Source organism: Palaemon carinicauda, chromosome 22, assembly GCF_036898095.1.
Source record: "Palaemon carinicauda isolate YSFRI2023 chromosome 22, ASM3689809v2, whole genome shotgun sequence".
Lineage (NCBI taxonomy): Eukaryota > Metazoa > Arthropoda > Malacostraca > Decapoda > Palaemonidae > Palaemon > Palaemon carinicauda.
Window position 1 is genome coordinate 112,012,417 of NC_090746.1, and position 21,603 is coordinate 112,034,019.

At 38.9% G+C, this 21,603-nt stretch overlaps 1 protein-coding gene across 6 annotated transcripts in view; it reads left to right on the top strand.

The window, feature by feature from the left end:
• The window catches only part of LOC137616684 (F-BAR domain only protein 2), a 184,766-nt gene that overhangs the window by 97,856 nt on the left and 65,307 nt on the right, over positions 1-21,603 (top strand). For all 6 annotated transcript variants that reach the window (XM_068346631.1, XM_068346632.1, XM_068346636.1 and 3 more), the window contains one exon: positions 12,392-12,488. In XM_068346631.1, coding sequence (XP_068202732.1) covers positions 12,392-12,488 — 97 coding nt within the window. The remainder of the gene's footprint in view (positions 1-12,391; positions 12,489-21,603) is intronic.

Consider the following 21,603-nt stretch of genomic DNA (forward strand, 5'->3'; position numbering starts at 1 on the left):
GAAAATTTTTTATGTTGTTAAGGAAACATTCCTGTACAATATAATATACAGTATGTGGACATTTAAAGAAAATCATAATCGCACCACCCTTCGATATTAATGAAGTAGGAGTACATTTCTAAGATGGAGATGCATTGCATAGCATAATAGAGACCCTAGTGTGGATGTAAAATTTAAAAGTACAATATAGAAGTTTACTATACATGTTAATGAATTTCATCCTGGTTCATCGGTTGTGTTAATGTGGCAGCTGAATCGGATATATTTTTATTTTAAAGCTAGTTTATTTAGTGAGGCAAAGATCTATTAAAACCCCAAAGAATTTTATTGATTGAAATTCTTAAACTTCCTTTGAAGGCCGTATTAAGTGTGGGAGATAAAAATGCAAAAATAATGGCTTGTAAATTTATGAATGTTTAAAGACAGCTTACAAAATTTTCTAGGTGTTATTGCAATTTTTGTCAATGTATTGGTCGGTCAAATATTCTCTTAAGATAGATTATTTTAATTTGTTGTACTTTCTCATTAATTAGATTAATTGAAAGAATGGGAACCTTTTTAAGTTTTCCTGTTTTCCACAAGGTTTAAGGAATGAAGTTTATAAATTTGTTGCTACTGTATTGAGTTTCAAGCCCTGAATTTTAGGCTCAAGAATCCAATTGTTTTGCTATTTTGCATCTTGATGCATATCACTAATATATTGAGTGTGCTCTTTTGTAGCTATTTAAAGCATTTTTGTAGCAGTTGTCTTTAGTTGCCGTACTGTAGTTATTTGTAACTTTGATTTTTGTCCTTTGGCATAGGAAATGAGTTTAGTTTATTCATCTTTGATTATGCAATTTGGTGTTTGAAAACTAGAAAGTCACATTATTTGTCATGTTTTGAGCTTTGTTCTATCTTAAAATTATTGTAGGAGAAATTGTATACATCTAGATTCATCATAAACCAGCCGTGCCATAGACTTTTAAGTACATTCATATAAAAATGGTGTTCATGTGATTTTCAGAATCTAGGTTGCATATTATAATGATAAAATTGTACATAATTTATGTGGATATTGACCCACCTTTTGGTTTTTGGCAGCTGAAAAATGATCCTATATATGATATTTGGATTCCTAATTTTATACACTTTTGTTGACCATTGTCAGCAGAATAAAAAACATTGATTCAAATTCTGTTATAAAAAAAAATTTCCCGAGTTTTGGGAACACTTTTAACTTACGTTATTCAATATTTTCAGAAACACTATTAGATAAGTGTATCATTTGTCAAAAAAAGTAGTAGTGGAAAAAGAATTTATTGTCATTGCAATTGCATTGTGTTAGTATCATGTGGGATCAAATTACAGTAGCAGTTTTAATTTTAGTTCAAAAGAACTTTATTCCAAGCTTGTGTTATGGTTTTGTAAAAGTTATTTTTGAGGTGGGACAGAAAAATTCTAGGCAGTGTCATATTTTTCAGGATTTTTGGAATGAGTATGCAGCTTGCACTGAAAGAAATTTTTTGTAGCGGTACATAGGAAACCTGATTGAAGACCCTATAATTTAAAGAGTAGTGGAATGAAAAAATAATCTTTCCGAGACTACAAGTGTATCTTAGATATACTGTACTGTATTAGCCTTACCAGATTGATACCAGTTTTTTACTGTCATTTTAGTCATTAATTGATATCATTAGTAAATATGTTTGTAAGCCATAGCAGAGGCTTGTTTTGACATGCTCTTATTATTATTTCTATGAACCTCCCCTGATGTTCATACTGTATTGCATTTCTTTAGAAACGAGACACTTTCCTCTAAAACTGAAACAAATTCCTGTTTTCTTTCCTTTCAGTAAACTTATGCCTCTATTAGAGTAATGAGACAATCTTGTGGTTAGTGGCAACCACTAAGGCTTGTTAAGCCATAGGCTATTTGTCTTTTCAATTTCTGCGTCAACTTCCGTTTGCCAACACACTTTACCAGATTGTTTATCTTTAGGTTTCTTAGTGTGGTTAAAAATCTATTTTATTTTTTTTTATTTTTAGTAACTACTGTGTAGATTGTTCAATGGAATTATTTCTGAGTAATCATAGTGCGCATTCTCTCTGATTCTCGTGTTGGGGTCAGTTTTGTAATTTAAGTAACTGGTTTGAGGAGTGTAAAGGCCTCACTGTGCTTTTTTGGGCAATTATATTTCTGTAGTTACTGACCAAATTAAAGTTTAGAGCTAGAAAAAAAACTTGCATTTGGTAATGGGGAATTCCAGAGAAGACTAGGCTAATTGATTATAGCAGATATGATAATGATGATGACTCGCATTCGTCATCTTTGGGAGAGCCTTCGTCCCGATCCGTCGGTGCTTGCTGTAGTCAAAGAAGGTTACTGAATTCTTTTAGACTATCAATCCTTCCTTGTCCAAGAAACTATCCTATTGCCAACTTATTCAACAAATAGCACAAAGGCACAAATTTTGAAACTAGAAATTATGAAAAGTGGAAAAAAATCTCTTTAAGATTTTCAACAGTTTATTCCTAGTCCCCAAGCTACAGGGGATTGGAGACTAGTTCTAGATGTCTCGACTAACAGCAGGTTTACAGTTTTGACATAGTTTTCCATGGAAACTCCCTCGGTAGTCTGAGTTTATAAAGAAAGAAAATTAGATGTTTTCTATAGACTTCTCAAAGGCATCTTTTACATCCTCTTCATCTTGATTCTAAAGATACCCTTGTTGCGTCATTGAGTCAAACGTTTACCAGTTGAAGTGCCTATCTTTCGGTCTCAGGACGGTGTCTCAAGTCATCACCACCCCCATTTCAAAATTGTTAGAGCTTTTAGGACTAAAGTTTTTAGTAACTGGATGATTTGCTATTTTCGAAGGATTTGTTGGAAAAGATTAAGGATCAGCTAATGCGGTTACTCAGGTTGCTGGAACTGATGGAGACCTGGTATGTTTAAAAAATTCATTCTGGTTCCAATTCCGAAAAGATATATTTCGGAATGATAATGGAGACAGTTCCTTTTGGATTTTTTCCATCTGAGAAAATTTTTATGTCTTTTATTGGTAATGGATGAAACTTCTAGGATTCAGAGTAATTTTTTCTTATGGGAATTTTAAAGATGAGGATTTCCCAACTTCTCTCATTCTGTATTGAAACAGAATAGTTGATCTAGACTCAATCTCAATTCCAGTGATGAAGAACCAATTTCAAATGTTGAGTTAGTGGTACAATTTCAGGCAGTTATCCAAGGGAATTTCTTTGGAAGTGAAAATCCCTGACCTTTTTCTGCTTCCAGACGTTTCACAGGAAGAATAGAGAGCAACTCGAGATCAATATCTTTTAAGGAAATGGAGGTTGCAGGAGTCGCCTCTTCGTATCAGTTACCAAAGTTTTCTTGGAATATTCTAGGCCCAGCAGGACCAGGAACCACTGTTGGTAGGGAAGAAAAGATCGTGGCAATGTTGTCAGACAATACGACGGCACTGGGCCATGTCCAGAATCAAGGGTTAACAAGGTCTTGATTCTTGTACCGGATAAGGAAGATGCTATTGACTTGAACAAAGTAAGAGGAGTAAACCTTCTCCCTTTGTTTATTCTGGGAAAATCAATCTTATTGGATCTGTTAAGAATGAAGAGTCAGGTTCTTCTAAACAAATGGTCTCTAGGATTGGGAATAGTTTTGACTTAGAGGCTGCAAGGAAAGGATCTTTGGCCTCATAACTCTCAGTAGTTGCCATTAACAACAAGAGTATCTCATTACTTCTCTAGAGGAATAACTATTGAATGGAAGAAAAAGGGATTTTGACGAAGGAAAAATCTATTTCTGGGCGAGGGACCTGTGTCGCCCAGTGAAATGCTCCTTAAAGTACCATTTCTAATTGGATTTTTTTTTTTTTTTTTTCAATAAAACCAAGCTTCCAGAGAGAAGTAATTTGAACATCATGGGGAGTTCATAGAAATAATAGTGCTTGTTAAAACAAGCCTCAGTTGTAGCTTATAAACAGGCGAGGGTAGAAATGAAAAAAAATGCTTTTAAAATTCTGTTCCTCATCACTTTTGGCAGAGAAAACCAGAATTTTTTATTCTGAATTACTGTGGTATTATTCTTTCACCACCTGCCCTTTGTGTAAATAATAAATGTGCCCCCTACCACACATAAACAACCCTTTGGTTTTTTTATATTAATGTAATAAAGTTATAGAGGGGAGGCTTACACTCTCAGGCAGGTATTCTGATGCCGATGATATAGAAACTTGAAGCCAGTCATATTTGATTTATATATCATTCTTGTATCTATAAAGTTCAAACTGATTCACATAGTTCTTCACCAGGATAATTGGAAAAGCCGCATATAATTTTAAACTACAGGTCAGTCACATTACTTTCAAGTATTGATAATTTGACTTTTTTTTCATTAACATACGATTACCTCGCCTATCCACTGCCCAGAATTCTCGCCTTAGTGGATATAGATCTCACCAACCCAGAGCTCATCCCTGTCTCCTGCCAGGACATTAATTTCGTTAGGAAAAAGCCACCACTGGTCAGTTCTATGATGAGGGAGAGACAGACCTCAGCTCCTATCACCTCTTCCTTAGAGACTTGATTGCAGCCCATCTTCCTTTACCAGCACAAATGAGGGAGACATAATGGGCTGGTAAGACTTCTGTGATAATTAGAAGTGGGCGAGCAGATCTTTTATCACTGCTGCTGAAACAATTTGTTTTGGAATAGAAACTTCCATTGTCGCAAGGAAGACTTGGAAGCTAAGGAAGTAAACAAAGACAAGGATGCATGTCTCCTGTCAAAATGCTGCTCTTGTCTCCATGATAACTTTTCACTTGATTTCTTCGCCAATGACTTCAGGAAAAGGAAGGGGTGCAGAGTGTTGGTAATTCACAGCTCTAGGAGGAAAGGAGGAGAGATGAGGTTGGAAAATTCTTCAGAGGTTTCCTCCTCCTTATTCACTGGCAAGGAACGATGCCATTTCCAACAGCAAGACCACTTCGTGTGCCTTAATGTTGTCACCTTAGAGACTACTTCTGCTACCAAGAATTTACTTATGTCAATTAAGCATGGCAAAGCTTCCCTTATATTGTTTTCCATAGGAACCATTCTGATGGTAACAGGGTGACCAATCCTGGAGAGGAGATAGGTATGTCCTAAGCATTGGCCTTTGTGGCATATTGTGTGGGCATTCAAGGCTGAATGTCAGAATCTTTTAGTATGTAAAAATGTCAGAGGTCCATGCTTGGCAGGGAAAACAGTTGGTAACTTGTTTTAGCCACAACTTGTGTCATGATCATACATCTTCAAAAGTGTGCTTCTCAAAATGTTCATTTCATTGTGACAGGTTAAGGATTCTTTATTATCCCACCAAACTGCAATGACATATATTCTTCAAGGGTTGTGAAATTCACAAAGGTTGAGTATACCACACTTCATTTGAATATCTGGGACTGCCCCAGTTCCTCATATGAGGTGCTTGATAGACAACAGGAAAGGAATTATGTTTAAACATTTGTGGAAAAGGGGGCTTGATCACCATTGACTGCCTAAAATCTATATATCTCGGGAAAGTCACCCTCTTTCATGTGCATGTGTGCTTCACAGGGTGTTGAATAGCCAAGAAATGCACACGCAACAGCAATGCAAATACAAGTACAGAGGGATACTTTCCCTTTCTTCTAAGTACTTACTTTGATGGCTGCTTTTCCGGGCCCATACAGCAGGGGAACCCCACTCTCTACAGGACTCCAATCAACTTGAACGACAAAAGTCGTTGAATGCAACACGCTAATTTCGACTGTCTTCATTGCCGTTATATTGTAAATTTTTTTTACCAATGTCAACCCTAGATACCACTTTAACTGTAATGGCTTTCAAGTTGCATGCAACACTCAACACCAATGACAAAACCTGGTGAATGTACACATGCAATTATCTCCCTTATGTGACCTTTGGGAGCATATAAATACCTGTGTTTTTTGCTAAAGTTGCAGTAGTTATCCGAGAGCTTCCCTTTGGATCATACCTTTCCCAGGTTGATAGACTGCATCCTAATGTAAATTACTTTTGAACTTTAAATGTTGCCATCGGCTACAATGGACTACTATTAGATTAGATGATAGCTTGGGCATGCACAGTTAGTTTTTTATATACAACTGGTTAGTGTGACTGACATATCCTATGTGGAACTTCTATGCTAAAATACTAATTTAGCTGAGAAGTAAACTTAGCAATTTTGACCCATTTTCTAAAATGCTAGTACTGAACACTGTAATCCTATACCTTTCACAGGAAAACCAGGTAAAGTACCTTGGGTTATAGTATTGGCATGTGGTTTAAGATTTTAAAAGTTTCACATTATAAAACACTACAGCTGATGTATACTGTTTTATGCTATTGTATTGTCATTTCTAAATTTCTAATGTAGTCCTGAAAACCATTAACCCCTGTTTAAGATTTATAAAACTATCTTTAGAAAGAATAAAAACGTGTGTAAGATGCACCAAACTGATATTTAATAGAATTAGGAAAATTATAAATTTTCCATCACTCTTTTGGTGTTGTTCAAGTCCATAAAGTTAGTGAAGCCAACCATTCCGTCTGGAAGTTCAAACCTAACTACCTAAAAATAATAGGCTACTATTCAAATGAGTAGTCGTACATCAATGGCCGAGCTCAATGGCAAACACCTTCCCCCTTATCCCCATAGTTCTGATACTACACTTAATGTTAAGGCATTTTATATATTACATTAATTGCCATTAAGTATCACCTTTTTTCGGGTAAGGTGTACAAGATTGGTTTATTTTTATGGAAGTGGTCTGGCAATGTTGAATATCACTACAAGTACGATATCCTTTGTAAAGGTTGAAAAAACTTAAAAAAAAAGTTAAAGCATTCAGTGACTTAATAGTGTTTGTCTAAATACATGGTACTGTTAAAACCAGCCCTTTGTTTTGTTTACATCTTTAGCGTATTTGCACAGAATTATTGCAAATACAGAAAATGTATACACTTCTACCTTGGGTACTTGTATATGAGTTGACCAAAAAATAAACTCTGGAGTAATATTCTATTTGAAGGCCAATAATTTTTTTTTTATTTTTTAATCAGGTTTTGCCATTTTATAATATGTCAGTTGTTTTATCTAGCTTTGTGAAATTTGAAAAGCTATATATTGCGATGTCAAGGAGCTGTACATTTGTTTGTGGTCATTACAATGTACACTCCCTTACATGAGCTTTAACACATGTATATAAACTGTCACTATCTCAAAAATATTTAAAACAATTTAAGGTGGAATATGGGGAAATTTTTCTTAAGGAAACTTTAAAGTTACCAGTGTTGTATCATTATTTATATTTATCTATAGAAGCATTATACATGATGTGGTTTCTCCGTGTATACAAAAGCGTAAGTATTTTGTGATGATTTTCATCTCCGGTTTTCATTCAGCTAATTTAATTGATAGTATAAAACATAGATATCATTGTACTGTATTTTGAATTTACGTAATACTTTACTGAACAAATTGTTTGAAATGTTTTTTAATGCAACTTGAAAATATTAATGAGCATATTCCTTAGTGGTGTGTTGCATACATGCTCAGGTACTTAGAAGCTGTTGCCTTCTGTTAAAGATGGTATTGAATTGATAATTTCATGAAATTTTTACCATTTTATATGAAATTTTTTGCAGTCTGGTAACAAGACTTTGAAGGTTGTTCAGATGCTGTCTCATGCTAACTGTAATGAAAAAAATTGGAATAACTATCATTCAAGCATTGAAGTGTTGAAATAATTGTGGAGTCTGCTTTTATTAGTATTATGATATGGCTTTACATTTCCTCTGACATATAACATACTTTTTCAATTTGATTATTTAGTGAAGTCCAATTTTGAAAGATCAACTTGATACTAGCAAATTTGGTAGAAACTTTGCAGAAAGGTGAAAAAATTAAAGTGGTAAAATTATTTGAATATTACTTGAATATCTTTATAGAAAAAAAGAATTAAGCGCAGTATGCCTTAAAATCAAGCCCATTCTTTAGCATGAAATATCTCATTCACAATAGTAATACTTTTATGTCATATTTTTTTTTAAAGTATGTCTGGAGGTTGTTTTTGGTGGTTATTAATTTAAATGATATATTACAGTTTTATACTAATTTATAGCACATTGAAACATATTTTATCATTTTATTTCTGAAAAAGTATATTGCATTGTATAATTTAATTTGGAAAACTAGTTTCTGAGTATGTTCCAGTATAGATTATTTCATATACCATTAGTTTATTTTATTGTGGCATATATAATATTCTAGAGTTCCATTTTGTAATGAGTAAGATTTCAAAGTACAGTTTTCAGTTGCAGGTGGATTTTCTAATAATAATCAGATCATAAATTTGTTTACCAGACACCTTTTTATATGTATATTAATATTGCATGAGACCAGCATGCAGGTCTTTAACCAGCAGAAGGGAAAGCAGTTTCATGAATTGATCTTGCTTTTATGGTTTAGATTTTATGTGCTTGCAGAATCATTAACAAGTTGCCTGAAGCATGCTTTTGAATTTATGTTGATCCAATACTTTACATTATATGAAGGTACAGTGGATGGTTATCAGGTAAAAAATATTTTACTTTGAAAGTTTTTATTCACATGACTGACTTGGGTATCAAAATAACTTTTTGATCTCATTAAGAAGTGTGTTTTTGTTAATTAGTTTTAAGAACTACCAGTTGTCAGCATTATGAAGGGTCTTTAACCGCGATGGTGAACCTTTATTGCAATTCTCTTAATTTGTTAGCTATAGGTTACCTGCTATTCTTCATGCTTCTTGCTTCTTGCTGTTCCTTTAGAGAAATGAGCTGCATAAGCTGTTGTCAATTTTTTGCCTGTCTTTCATTTTAAAAGTATATCATTTTATCAAGTTGATGACTGAATATCACATTCTTTTCCAGTAAAAATTTCATAGTGGTATCGTCTTATCACTGCTTAATTTTCATTTATTCTTGCTCTCCTTAAATGCTAGCTTTACGTTTTTGGAACAGATTTGCAATTTAGCAGTTGTTTATTTTGTCTGTCTTTCATTTTGAAAGATATCATTTTATCAAGTTGATGACTGAATATCACATTCTTTTCCAGTAAAAGTTTCATAGTGGTATGGTCTTATCACTGCTTAATTATCATTTATTCTTGCTCTCCTTAAATGCTAGCTTTACATTTTAAGAACAGATTTGCAATTTAGCAATTGTTTCTTTTGCCAGTGTTATAGCACCATTTTTTTCAGTTTTAAATTTAAATAGGTTATATTGTGAAGAACTGATGTCTCATAATGAAGTAATAGGTTTAAGTTTCCTTTTATGAAACTGTTGATGACCAAATATGTGAAACAATACCCTCTCGTTTGGTTAACTAAATCTATACTTACGCTGTGAATGTTGAACTGAAAATTCCGAAATGAAATTCAGTGCCAAGACTTTAATTAAGAGTTCTTTTCTTATGAAAAATATATGTAACAGTTGTTGATGTTATTGAGAATTTTGGTCATCAGTATTTAAAAAATTAGTTTTTCAAAAACTTTGTCAAAACTAGCTGGGAATTGGGCAGATAAAAATATAATATAGTTATTGAAAGCTTACTGTATGATTGGCTAAACTATTTGTCATATATGCTTATAACCTAGAAATTTTTTCTCCGTGGAAAAGTTTACTGTATAAAAAGTTATGAAATATTTTCTTCTTGTATAAATACATGGTGATTATTGGACAAAGAGTAACTACATTATCAATTTAGAGCTAACCTTTTGTATATAACTATTTTTTTCCTCACCAAAATATAAATACAACATAGTAAAAAGCTAGCCAGCCATTAGTCTAGCAGGTTGGTGCCAGCTTATTAGTAAATGTGTTGCCATCAAATCAGTTTTAATCTCTGGATCCATACCTTAATATTTTTTTTATGTAGATAACAACGCAAGTGGGTTACGATATGTTTTTGTTTGCCAACAACTTTTAGAGTTTCCCTGAGGGGTTAATATGGTAAAAAATAAGAATCCTCTAAGTAGCTGTGATGGCAAAGGGATTCCTCGATGAGCTAGTCTGTGGCTCGGCTGTTTGATACCATTGAAGAATCACAAAAATAGGTATCCAGGATCTGGGATGAATGCCAATCTCCAGTGTATACTTCGTCATTAGGGAGGCACCAAATGCCTTTATCCAGGAGACTCGCTTATTTAGCGCATCGATGGAGACGATAAGTGAGAGTTGAGGGGCTTGTAGTGAACAGTATTTTTGGGCTACCCTATAAGGATGTGACTGCTTATGTACAAGGGGGCCACACACTCAAACACCAACAAGAAAAATCAGTAAGAGTAATGTAGATAAAATATTTGGATTATGAAATGAGTCGCATGTGATCTTGTTCAACAAAAAAAATTATTACTCAGTTTGAATTTCTGAATTTTCAACAAGCAACTATGTTACTAAGTTGATCATTCCATAACTTGATTACATGTAAAACACAAACTTCGAAAGAAAATCTCTCGTATTGCACATAAAAAAGAAAAGGAAAATGTGTGAGAATCAAGTGTTTATAAGCATCAAGTGGTGTATTGTATTATCTGGGAAGATCTGAATGCAAAGATTAATCAGAATGATGTAAAATGTTTAAATATTATACAGTGATCTACTTAGTGATGGTGCCAGAAATTGATACAAAATTAATAATTAATTGAATGGAAGTTTTCTATCCATTTTTTTTTTTGAGTTATGAGGCAGCAGCTAAAGACCAAATCTGGAAGTTATATTAAAAAGAATAAGAGAATGGAATTTTTTCTTAATGATAGATTGATCTCCAAAAATTTTGAAAGACTTACAATATACCAATATTTTTGCACGACTGAAGCTGAGATAAGGGTCAATATCTCCAAAGTTGATTTGTATATAGGTTATAACAAGTTTCCTTGAAAAGATCTGGACCAAAAATATAAGTCCTAGGACCAATTTCAGTCATACTTTGATTACTTTCAAGATTCAGTGTCATCCCTTGTAATTTGATCCATGATTTAATTTTAACTAAATATCTTGAGATATTCACCAACTATAGATCTATAAGCAGTATATGGGGTAAATTGAAATCTAGCAGTATTGTAAGCTTAAGTTACAGGCTAGTTATTTGACAACCTCATTTACAAATACAATACTGTATAACATAAGTAACAATACAACAAGAACAGTAATGTACTCAGAGTGACACCTTATATATTCCCATAGTCGCCACAGTGCCAATCACCTACAAGTATGCATTATATTGATTGAAAATTGCTCAATCAACTCTAATCAGGTCCTTAATTTTAACATGGCTAAAGTCGAGACCAATCATACAAAACTTCATGACTAATTGATTTTTAATAACCCTCATTCCCAGCTGGCATTACCACATAAGGAATATATTAAGCTGTGTCTAGTTTCATATGTAAGATTATAATGGATTTCCTAGTTTCATGATTAAGCCTTTTGATTATTTTGTAAATATTTTAGAATTGATCAAATACCATACAGTAGTTTTCTTGGTTATGTTTCGCTGTTGATATCAGTAGCGCTTGATCAAGTACGATTTGGAAATTTGCTATTAGGAAATATACTTTTTCACATTTATAGGTTTTCCCCCATAGATAAAATCATTTCTAGATGTTATACAGTAAGTCCTGCATAACATTTTTTTTTAGTTTTTATTTTAATCTTTAATTTTCTTTTGATAAATTTGTACATTGAGATTGATAACAGAATTTTTAGAATTTACAGTAATTGCAATTTACAAGATTTCAAACGATAACTTTAAATATTGCAAGTTTGTAGAAGTCTTAGTTTTGATCTGAAATTAATTTCCTGAAATATATTTATTCATGGTTAGGAAACAATAGGAAGCAAGCAAAGCTAAATTTCTAAAATTTGAGTTAATAATATATTATATATATATATATATATATATATATATATATATATATATATATATATATATATATATATATATATATATATATATATATATGTGTGTGTGTGTGTGTGTGTGTATATATTTGTATGTATATATATATATATATATATATATATATATATATATATATATATATATATATATATATATATATATATATTATATATATATATATATATACACACATTATTACATATTTGCATATTAAGATAATCAGTCTTGCATGTTGCTATTTGACAAAAGCTTTTCAACATTGCCTTCTCATCTTCTGCTTTGTTATTTGATTGTTCTTGTGGTAGATGGCTTTTATGGGTAAATATGGCTTTTATTTTTTTAATTACCTGCTTTTAGGTTTGTAATATTTTTACAGAAATATCAATTTTGATGTTTTACTTCCAGGGTTTCTTCGAAGCAGAAGGGACAAGAAAAAAGAGAAAAAGACCAAGAAGAAAAAAGATAATGATTCATCGAGCAATAAAGAAGAAAAATCTGATAAGTATGCAGTTTATTTCATTTTTTATACTGAAAACAATTAGCTGATTTTGCTACCTTTAGAGAGCAATCTTCCATACGTATCAACAGTTCCTACAGCAGGTTTTTTTTTTTTTTTTTTTTTTTTTTTTTTTTTTTTATAAATAAATTCCTTAAACGTTATTAGACACATCTTTTGAATGTAATGGATTTGTATTGCGTATTGTTAAGTACTTGATACATAGTAGTAGGAATCTTGAAACATTTGTTGGCTAGCTTGCTAGACGTAGCAATATCAGCTTGTCAGAAAAATGGGAAAAGAATATAACTATTGCTATCATTGAAATGAAAAATTATATATAGTTTACTGTGAAGCCAGTAAAATTGTAGCAATAATAGAATGATTATTAAAATACATCTCACCCCAACATTACCCCATAACCACATATTTTTCAATATTAATCTTACCCGATGATCATGTAGCTGTCAACTCCGTTGCCCGACAGAAATCTACGGTCGGGATACGCCAGCGATCGCTATCCAGGTGGGGGTGTACACAACAGCGCCATCTGTGGTCAGGTACTCAAGTACTTCTTGTCAACAAGACCTCAATTTTTCCTCTGTCGTGCCGCCGGCAAGACCTACATGGATACGCTGTTGATTTTGGAGTCTTTTGTTCACGTTTTGGTGATGTATTTGCTCTGAAATTTAGCCTTCGCTGTTCAGGAAGCTTTATCCTTAGCTTAGCAAGCTTTTGGAATTAATTTGATTCATTGGTTAACGATCTTTGCTTTATTTTGGAATTCCCCCTTGACTACCTCTAAATTCAAGATGTCTGACCATTCCCAAGTTCCTAAATACAGGCAGTGTAGTGTTAGGACTTGTAATAGGCGTCTTCCGAAGGCCTCTATAGATCCTCACACCGTATGTTCCAATTGTAGGGGAAAATCCTGTCAATTGGAAGTTCGATGTGGGGAATGTGCTGGGCTTTCGGAATTCGATTTTAATGAATTCCTCAGATATACACGTAGGTTAGAGAAGGAGAGAGATAGGAGGAGTTCTTCTTGCTCTGTGGATTTTTCCTCTCCCCATGCCCCTCAACCTTTTCCTTCCCCTGTGGTGGTGACTCCCGAACCTGCTACGAGTGCTCAGCCTGCAATGGCTGATATGTTGCGTGCCATTCAGGCTCTCGGTGATAAGGTGGAGTCGTTGGTTAGTGACCGCAATCAGCTCTTGGCAGATGTCAGAGAGCTGAAAGCGAAGAGTGCAGTGGGAAGTGTTAGTGCTAGTGCTGTGCATAGTGTCAGTGTCAGTGTTGCGCATGAGGGTACATCTGTGCGTGCCAGTCGTCCTCCCAGTCCGGGACCTCTTGCAAGCTCCCAAGCCCAGGGGAGAAGCAATGTCGAAGGACCAAAGGGTTCGGCAGGCCTTGATCGGCGCACGGATGTATCCTCAGTGGTTGCGGACGCATCTGCTAAGGATCGTCCCTTCCACTCCCAGACGAATGAGCCCTTACATTCCTCGTCTGTGGAAGAGGTTTCCAGGAGGAAACGGTGGACCAAGGTCTCACGACCGCTCAAACGTAAGGTCCCTTCCGAGCTAGTCCAACGGCCCAGGTGTAGCCACTGGGTCAGTTCAGACTCGCCGCAGTCATCTGATGACTGCACATCTCCCAAGAGAGGTAGAGTGGTCCCTCAACAGGCCTCTGCTCCGTCTGTTGTTGCTCCTACCACAGTAGACCCTAAGTGGTCCATGCTGCAGACTATGCAGTCTCAGCTTGCGGCTTTTATGCAGGAGTATCATGCCGAGAAGGTTAACACCTCTCCTGCTAACCTACAACCCGCAGAGGTTGTGCGCTCAGCAGATACTGCGGCTGCCTGCTCCCACACCCCACCTGTGAGAGCTCCTCCACCGATGCGCAGTCCTCACTGCCAGACGCATGTTCTTGCTGCACCATCTGCTAACATGCGTGAGCTGCCGCATCAGGAGTTGCCGGGTTCCAGCACTATGCGGCATTCTCCTCAGCCCATGCAGCATGCTCTGCAGACCTTACAGCATGCTCCGCATACCAGGCAGCATGAGCCGCATACCATGCAGCATGAGCCGCATACCATGCAGCATGAGCCGCATGCCTTACCTCATGCTCTGCATACCATACCGCATGCTCCTCAGCCCACCGCAGACCCTCCCACACACCGGCCCTCTGCTTTTGTTGTTGCCAGCTCACAGTCTGTCCAGCAGAGGCATGATGATGGATCCGCAGGTACGCATGCACCCGTTCTGCAGGATTCAGCCGCTCAGCTTGCTGCTCTGCCTTTGCCACTCACAACTCAACTTTCGGATGAGGATGTATCGGAGGATGAAGCTGCTCATCTGGATGATCCTCACTCTGATGTTGAAGGACCCAAGTCTTCGCCACCCTCCTTAGACTTTCGCAAAGTCCTTGCTTTGTTCAGAGAATTGTATCCTGAACACTTTGTGTCTGCAACCCCTCGTTCTCCTCCTTCCGAGTTTGCTCTGGGCATGCAGTCTGCTGCGCCTGCCTTCACCAAGCTTGTTCTCGCCAGATCATCAAGGAGAGCTTTGAGGGTTATGGGGGACTGGTTGCATTCCAAGAAGCAACTGGGAAGGACCTCTTTTGTGTTTCCTCCTCCCAAGCTGGCTTCTAAGTCGAGCGTCTGGTATGCCACGGGAGAGGAACCTGGCTTGGGGGTTCCTGCCTCTGCCCAGGCCGACTTCTCAAGTCTGGTTGACTCTCCCCGCAGGTTGGCTATGAGACGTTCGAAGATCTGCTGGTCCTTTTCTGATCTTGATCATATGTTGAAGGGAGTCTTTCGTGCCTTCGAGATATTCAACTTCCTCGATTGGTGTTTGGGAGCCTTAAGCAGGAAGACTTCCCCTTCTGACAAGGACTCGGCCATGCTGATCATGTCCAGCATGGACAAGGCAATACGGGATGGGTCTGGTGAACTTGCGGCTTCATATGTATCAGGGGTCCTCAAGAAGAGAGAACATCTGTGCTCCTTCTTATCTGCTGGTATCACTCCTTGCCAGAAGTCAGAGTTGCTGTTTGCTCCTCTCTCCAAGTGTCTGTTTCCGGAGGAGTTGATTAAGGGGATGGCTGCCTCTCTTATCCAGAAGGATACGCATGACCTCATGGCTTCTTCTGCACGTAAGGCTAAAACCTTACCTTCAGTGCCTAGACCCTTCCGCCCTTTAGCAGCTGATACACCTGCTTCTAGGTTCATCCCGCCCTTTCGTGGCAGAACCTCCAGCAGAGGAGGTACCCGTGCAGACAGTCACCGTGGCAAGTCCAAGAAGGGTTCCAAGTCCGCAAAAGGCAAGTTTTGACTGCCTTCCTCTCCAGACAGCAGTAGGAGCCAGACTCAAGACCTTCTGGCAAGCTTGGGAGAGCAGAGGTGCAGACGCTCAGTCTGTGAAGTGGCTAAGGGAGGGATACAGAATTCCGTTCTGCCTCAATCCCCCTCTTACTACTTCTCCCATCAACCTCTCTCCCAACTACAAGGAGAAGGACAAGAGGCTAGCGTTGCAACAAGAGGTGTCGCTCTTGCTACAAAAGGAAGCAGTGGTCATAGTCCGGGATCATCAATCCCCGGGCTTTTACAACCGTCTCTTCCTTGTAGCCAAGAAGACAGGAGGTTGGAGACCGGTGCTGGACGTCAGTGCTCTCAATGCTTATGTCACCAAGCAGACATTCACGATGGAGACGACGAAGTCGGTCCTAGCAGCGGTCAGGCAGGAGGACTGGATGGTCTCGTTAGACCTGAAAGACGCATACTTTCACGTCCCCATCCATCCAGACTCCCAACCTTTCCTAAGATTCGTCTTTGGAAAGGTTGTGTACCAGTTCCAAGCCCTGTGCTTTGGCCTAAGCACGGCACCTCTTGTGTTTACGAGACTGATGAGGAATATTGCGAAATTCCTTCACTTGGCAGACATCAGAGCCTCCCTCTATTTAGACGACTGGCTTTTAAGAGCTCCCACAAGTCGTCGCTGTCTGGAGAATCTCAGATGGACTATGGATCTGACCAAGGAACTGGGCCTCCTGGTCAATTTAGAGAAGTCCCAGCTCGTCCCATCCCAGACCATTGTCTACCTGGGTATGGAGATTCAGAGTCGAGCTTTTCGGGCTTTTCCGTCGGCCCCAAGGATCAACCAAGCCCTAGAGTGCATCCTGAGCATGCTGAGAAGGAACCGATGCTCAGTCAGGCAGTGGATGAGTCTAACAGGGACACTTTCATCGCTGGCCATGTTCATCGAGTTAGGGAGACTCCACCTCCGCCCCCTTCAGTATCATCTAGCTGCTCACTGGATAAAGGACATGACGCTAGAGACGGTCTCAGTTCCTGTTTCCGAAGAGATGAGGTCTACTCTAACGTGGTGGAAGAACAGCATTCTTCTCAAGGAAGGTCTTTCGTTAGCTGTTCAGACCCCCGACCACCGTCTCTTCTCGGACGCATCAGACTCGGGCTGGGGTGCGACATTGGACGGACAGGAATGCTCGGGAACATGGAATCAGGAGCAAAGGACACTTCACATCAATTGCAAGGAGTTGTTGGCGGTTCATCTGGCCTTAATAAACTTCAAGTCCCTCCAGCTAAACAAGGTGATGGAGGTGAACTCCGACAACACCACAGCCTTGGCTTACATCTCCAAGCAGGGGGGGACTCATTCGAGGAAGTTGTTCGAGATCGCAAGGGACCTCCTCATTTGGTCAAAAGATCGAAGGCTCACGCTGGTAACGAGGTTCATTCAGGGCGATATGAATGTCATGGCAGATCGCCTCAGCCGGAAGGGTCAGGTCATCCCCACAGAGTGGACCCTTCACAAGAATGTTTGCAGCAGACTTTGGACCCTGTGGGGTCAGCCAACCATAGATCTGTTCGCTACCTCGATGACCAAGAGGCTCCCATTGTATTGTTCTCCGATTCCAGACCCAGCAGCAGTTCACGTGGATGCCTTTCTGCTGGATTGGTCCCATCTCGACCTGTATGCATTCCCGCCGTTTAAGATTGTCAACAGGGTACTTCAGAAGTTCGCCTCTCACAAAGGGACACGGCTGACGTTGGTTGCTCCCCTCTGGCCCGCGAGAGAATGGTTCACAGAGGTACTGCAATGGCTGGTCGACGTTCCCAGGACTCTCCCTCTAAGAGTGGACCTTCTGCGTCAACCTCACGTAAAGAAGGTACACCCAAACCTCCACGCTGTTCGTCTGACTGCCTTCAGACTATCGAAAGACTCTCAAGAGCTAGAGGCTTTTCGAAGGAGGCAGCCAGAGCGATTGCCAGAGCAAGGAGGACATCCACTCTCAGAGTCTATCAATCTAAATGGGAAGTCTTCCGAAGCTGGTGCAAGGCCAATGCAGTTTCCTCAACCAGTACCACTGTAACCCAGATTGCTGACTTCCTGTTACATCTAAGGAACGTTAGATCCCTATCAGCTCCTACGATCAAGGGTTACAGAAGTATGTTGGCAGCGGTTTTCCGCCACAGAGGCTTGGATCTTTCCACCAACAAAGATCTACAGGACCTCCTTAGGTCTTTTGAGACCTCAAAGGAACGTCGGTTGTCCACTCCAGGCTGGAATCTAGACGTAGTCCTAAGGTTCCTTATGTCATCTAGATTTGAACCGCTCCAATCAGCCTCTTTTAAGGACCTCACATTAAAAACTCTTTTCCTCGTATGCCTAGCAACAGCTAAAAGAGTAAGTGAGATCCACGCCTTCAGCAGGAACATAGGTTTCACATCGGAAACGGCTACATGTTCCTTGCAGCTCGGTTTTTTGGCTAAAAACGAGCTTCCTTCACGTCCTTGGCCTAAATCGTTCGAGATCCCTAGCCTGTCCAACTTGGTGGGTAACGAACTGGAGAGAGTACTTTGCCCAGTCAGAGCTCTTAGGTACTATCTAAAAAGGTCTAAACCCTTACGAGGACAATCAGAAGCCTTATGGTGTGCTGTTAAGAAGCCTTCGCTACCAATGTCTAAGAACGCAGTTTCTTACTACATCAGGCTTCTGATTAGAGAAGCTCATTCTCATATGAAGGAAGAAGACCTTGCTTTGCTGAAGGTAAGGACACATGAAGTGAGGGCTGTGGCTACTTCAGTGGCCTTCAAACAGAACCGTTCTCTGCAGAGTGTTATGGATGCAACCTATTGGAGAAGCAAGTCAGTGTTCGCATCATTCTATCTCAAAGATGTCCAGTCTCTTTACGAGAACTGCTACACCCTGGGACCATTCGTAGCAGCGAGTGCAGTAGTAGGTGAGGGCTCAGCCACTACATTCCCATAATCCCATAACCTTTTTAACCTTTCTCTTGAATACTTTTTATTGTTGTTTTTGGGTTGTACGGTCGGCTAAGAAGCCTTCCGCATCCTGGTTGATTTGGCGGGTGGTCAATTCTTTCTTGAGAAGCGCCTAGGTTAGAGGTTGTGATGAGGTCCTTTAGTATGGGTTGCAGCCCTTTATACTTCAGCACCTAAGAGTCGTTCAGCATCCTAAGAGGACCGCTACGCTCAGTAAGGAAGACGTACTTAATAAAGGCAGAGTAATGGTTCAAGTCGACTTCCTTACCAGGTACTTATTTATTTTATATTGTTATTTTGAATAACTAATAAAATGAAATACGGGATACTTAGCTTCTTTGTTAACATGTATGCTGGTCTCCACCCACCACCCTGGGTGTGAATCAGCTACATGATCATCGGGTAAGATTAATATTGAAAAATGTTATTTTCATTAGTAAAATAAATTTTTGAATATACTTACCCGATGATCATGATTTAAAGGACCCGCCCTTCCTCCCCATAGAGAACCAGTGGACCGAGGAGAAAATTGAGGTCTTGTTGACAAGAAGTACTTGAGTACCTGACCACAGATGGCGCTGTTGTGTACACCCCCACCTGGATAGCGATCGCTGGCGTATCCCGACCGTAGATTTCTGTCGGGCAACGGAGTTGACAGCTACATGATCATCGGGTAAGTATATTCAAAAATTTATTTTACTAATGAAAATAACATTTTTCAATATTAATCTTACCCGATGATCATGTAGCTGTCAACTCTGTTGCCCGACAGAAATCTACGGTCGGGATACGCCAGCGATCGCTATACAGGTGGGGGTGTACACAACAGCGCCATCTGTGAGCAGGTACTCAAGTACTTCTTGTCAACAAGAACTCAATTTTTCCTCTGTCGTGCCTCCGGCTAGACCTACTTGGATACGCTGTTGATTCTGGAGTTATTGTTCACGATTTGGTGATGTATTTGCTCTAGAGTTTAGCCTTCGCTATTCAGGAAGCTTTATCATTAGCTTAGCAAGCTTTTGGAATTAATTTGATTTAATTATGGTGACGAAGAGAGTATGGACTCTCTTTCACTTTTAAATGGCCGACCCTTCCCTTAGACGGAAGTGTTGGTGTCGAAGAGAGTATAGACTCTCTTTCATTTTTTATATCTCTCCGCCATTTATAGGCCTCTTCGATTAACTTTCCTTTTATTATAAACTTATAAAAAATTTTTTTTTCTTATGTTTGTTTATATGCGACCTTTCCTAATAGTAGGCGGTCCTTACTTGGAACCGAAGTTAATTAACATTGAGCTCGTCATATCGTTTTTCCTGTTAAGAATTTATGCTATTTTAATTTTAATGTTTTTGAAAGAATTTCTTTGATAAGTCTCGTACTGTTTTCAAAGTTGAACTAACGTTTTGTTTAGTCTCCGCAGTTGTTGACGTTCAGAACGTTCAACTTGCGCTCTATCGTTACGATAGAGAGAGAGTATTTCACGGTTTCACGTTGCAGTAAGAGTAAACCGATTCTAGCGTTTCGTTCATTCTTTCTTAGCTTAAATGGTTTTAATTCTATAAAGGAACTTTTTATTTGGGAAACCTTTCAGTTTTTTTCCTTTAACAAATAATATGTTTTAACGATATATATAATTGGGCTCATCTCTCAGGTTCTAAGTCAAGAGAGAGAGAGAGAGAGATAGAGACGGAGGGAGAGAGAGGAGGATAAACGTTTCGTTCAAGCGGGTAACGTTGTTCTCGTTTTTTTGCTCTTCTCCCTAGTCGATATAGGGGAAGAAGGTAAAACGTTTCTAGAGTTTTATTCTTGTTCCCAGGCTTTATGCGGTGAGAGATTTTAAACGTAGTTTATTTGATCTAGTGTTTAGTCTCTTTTCCAGCCACTGAATTCTTTATCTTTCATTATGTTTTTCTGTTACATTGTAATACTGTTTTCACAATTACTACCTTTTAATGAAGGATAGGATTGCGTGTTTCAGGTACAAACCACTTAAAGTTTCGAGTTCAGTGAAATAAGTGCAAACAGAAAATCAAAAGTGATAAAGTGATATGCGCAAAGTGTTACAGTGTTGCGTTCGAGGGTTCGTCTGTTCGTGCCAGTTGTTCACCTAGTCCGATACCTCTTACAAGCTCCCAAGCCCAGGGGAGAAGTAATGTCGAAGGACTTATGGGTTCCTCAGGCCTTGATCGACGAACAGACGTTTCCCTCTGTGGTTTCGGGTGTATCTACACACGTTGCCGACGTGATCACCCCACCCACACAAAGACGAGAGAGCCCATTTATTCCTCGTCTGCGGAAGAGGTTTCTCGCAGAAACCATGGACCAAATCTTGCAGCTTTTAAGTGCAAGTCGGTCCCTTCCGCGCAAGTCCAACGGCCTAGGTGTAGCCACTGGGTCAGTTCGGACTCGCTGCAGTACGACAACTGCACACCTCCTAAGAGAGGCTAGGTGGTACCGCAACAGGCAGTAACTCCGTCTGTTGCCGCACCAGCTGTTTTAGACCCTCAGTCACAACGGACAGTAGCTCCGTTTGTTGTTGTCTTTCATAGACCCTAGTGGTCCATGCTGCAGACTATACAGTCTCAGCTTGCTCCTTCATGCAGGAGTATCATGCTGGAAGGTTGACAATGCAGCCTGTTAACCTACAACCCGCCGAGGTTGTGCGCTCAGCAGATACTGCGGCTGCCTGCTCCCACCCTCCACCTGTGAGAGCTCCACCACCGATGCGCAGTCCACCCTGCCAGACGCATGTTCTTGCTGCACCATCTGCTAACATGCGTGAGCTACCGCATCAGCAGTGGGAAGGTTCTGTAGAGC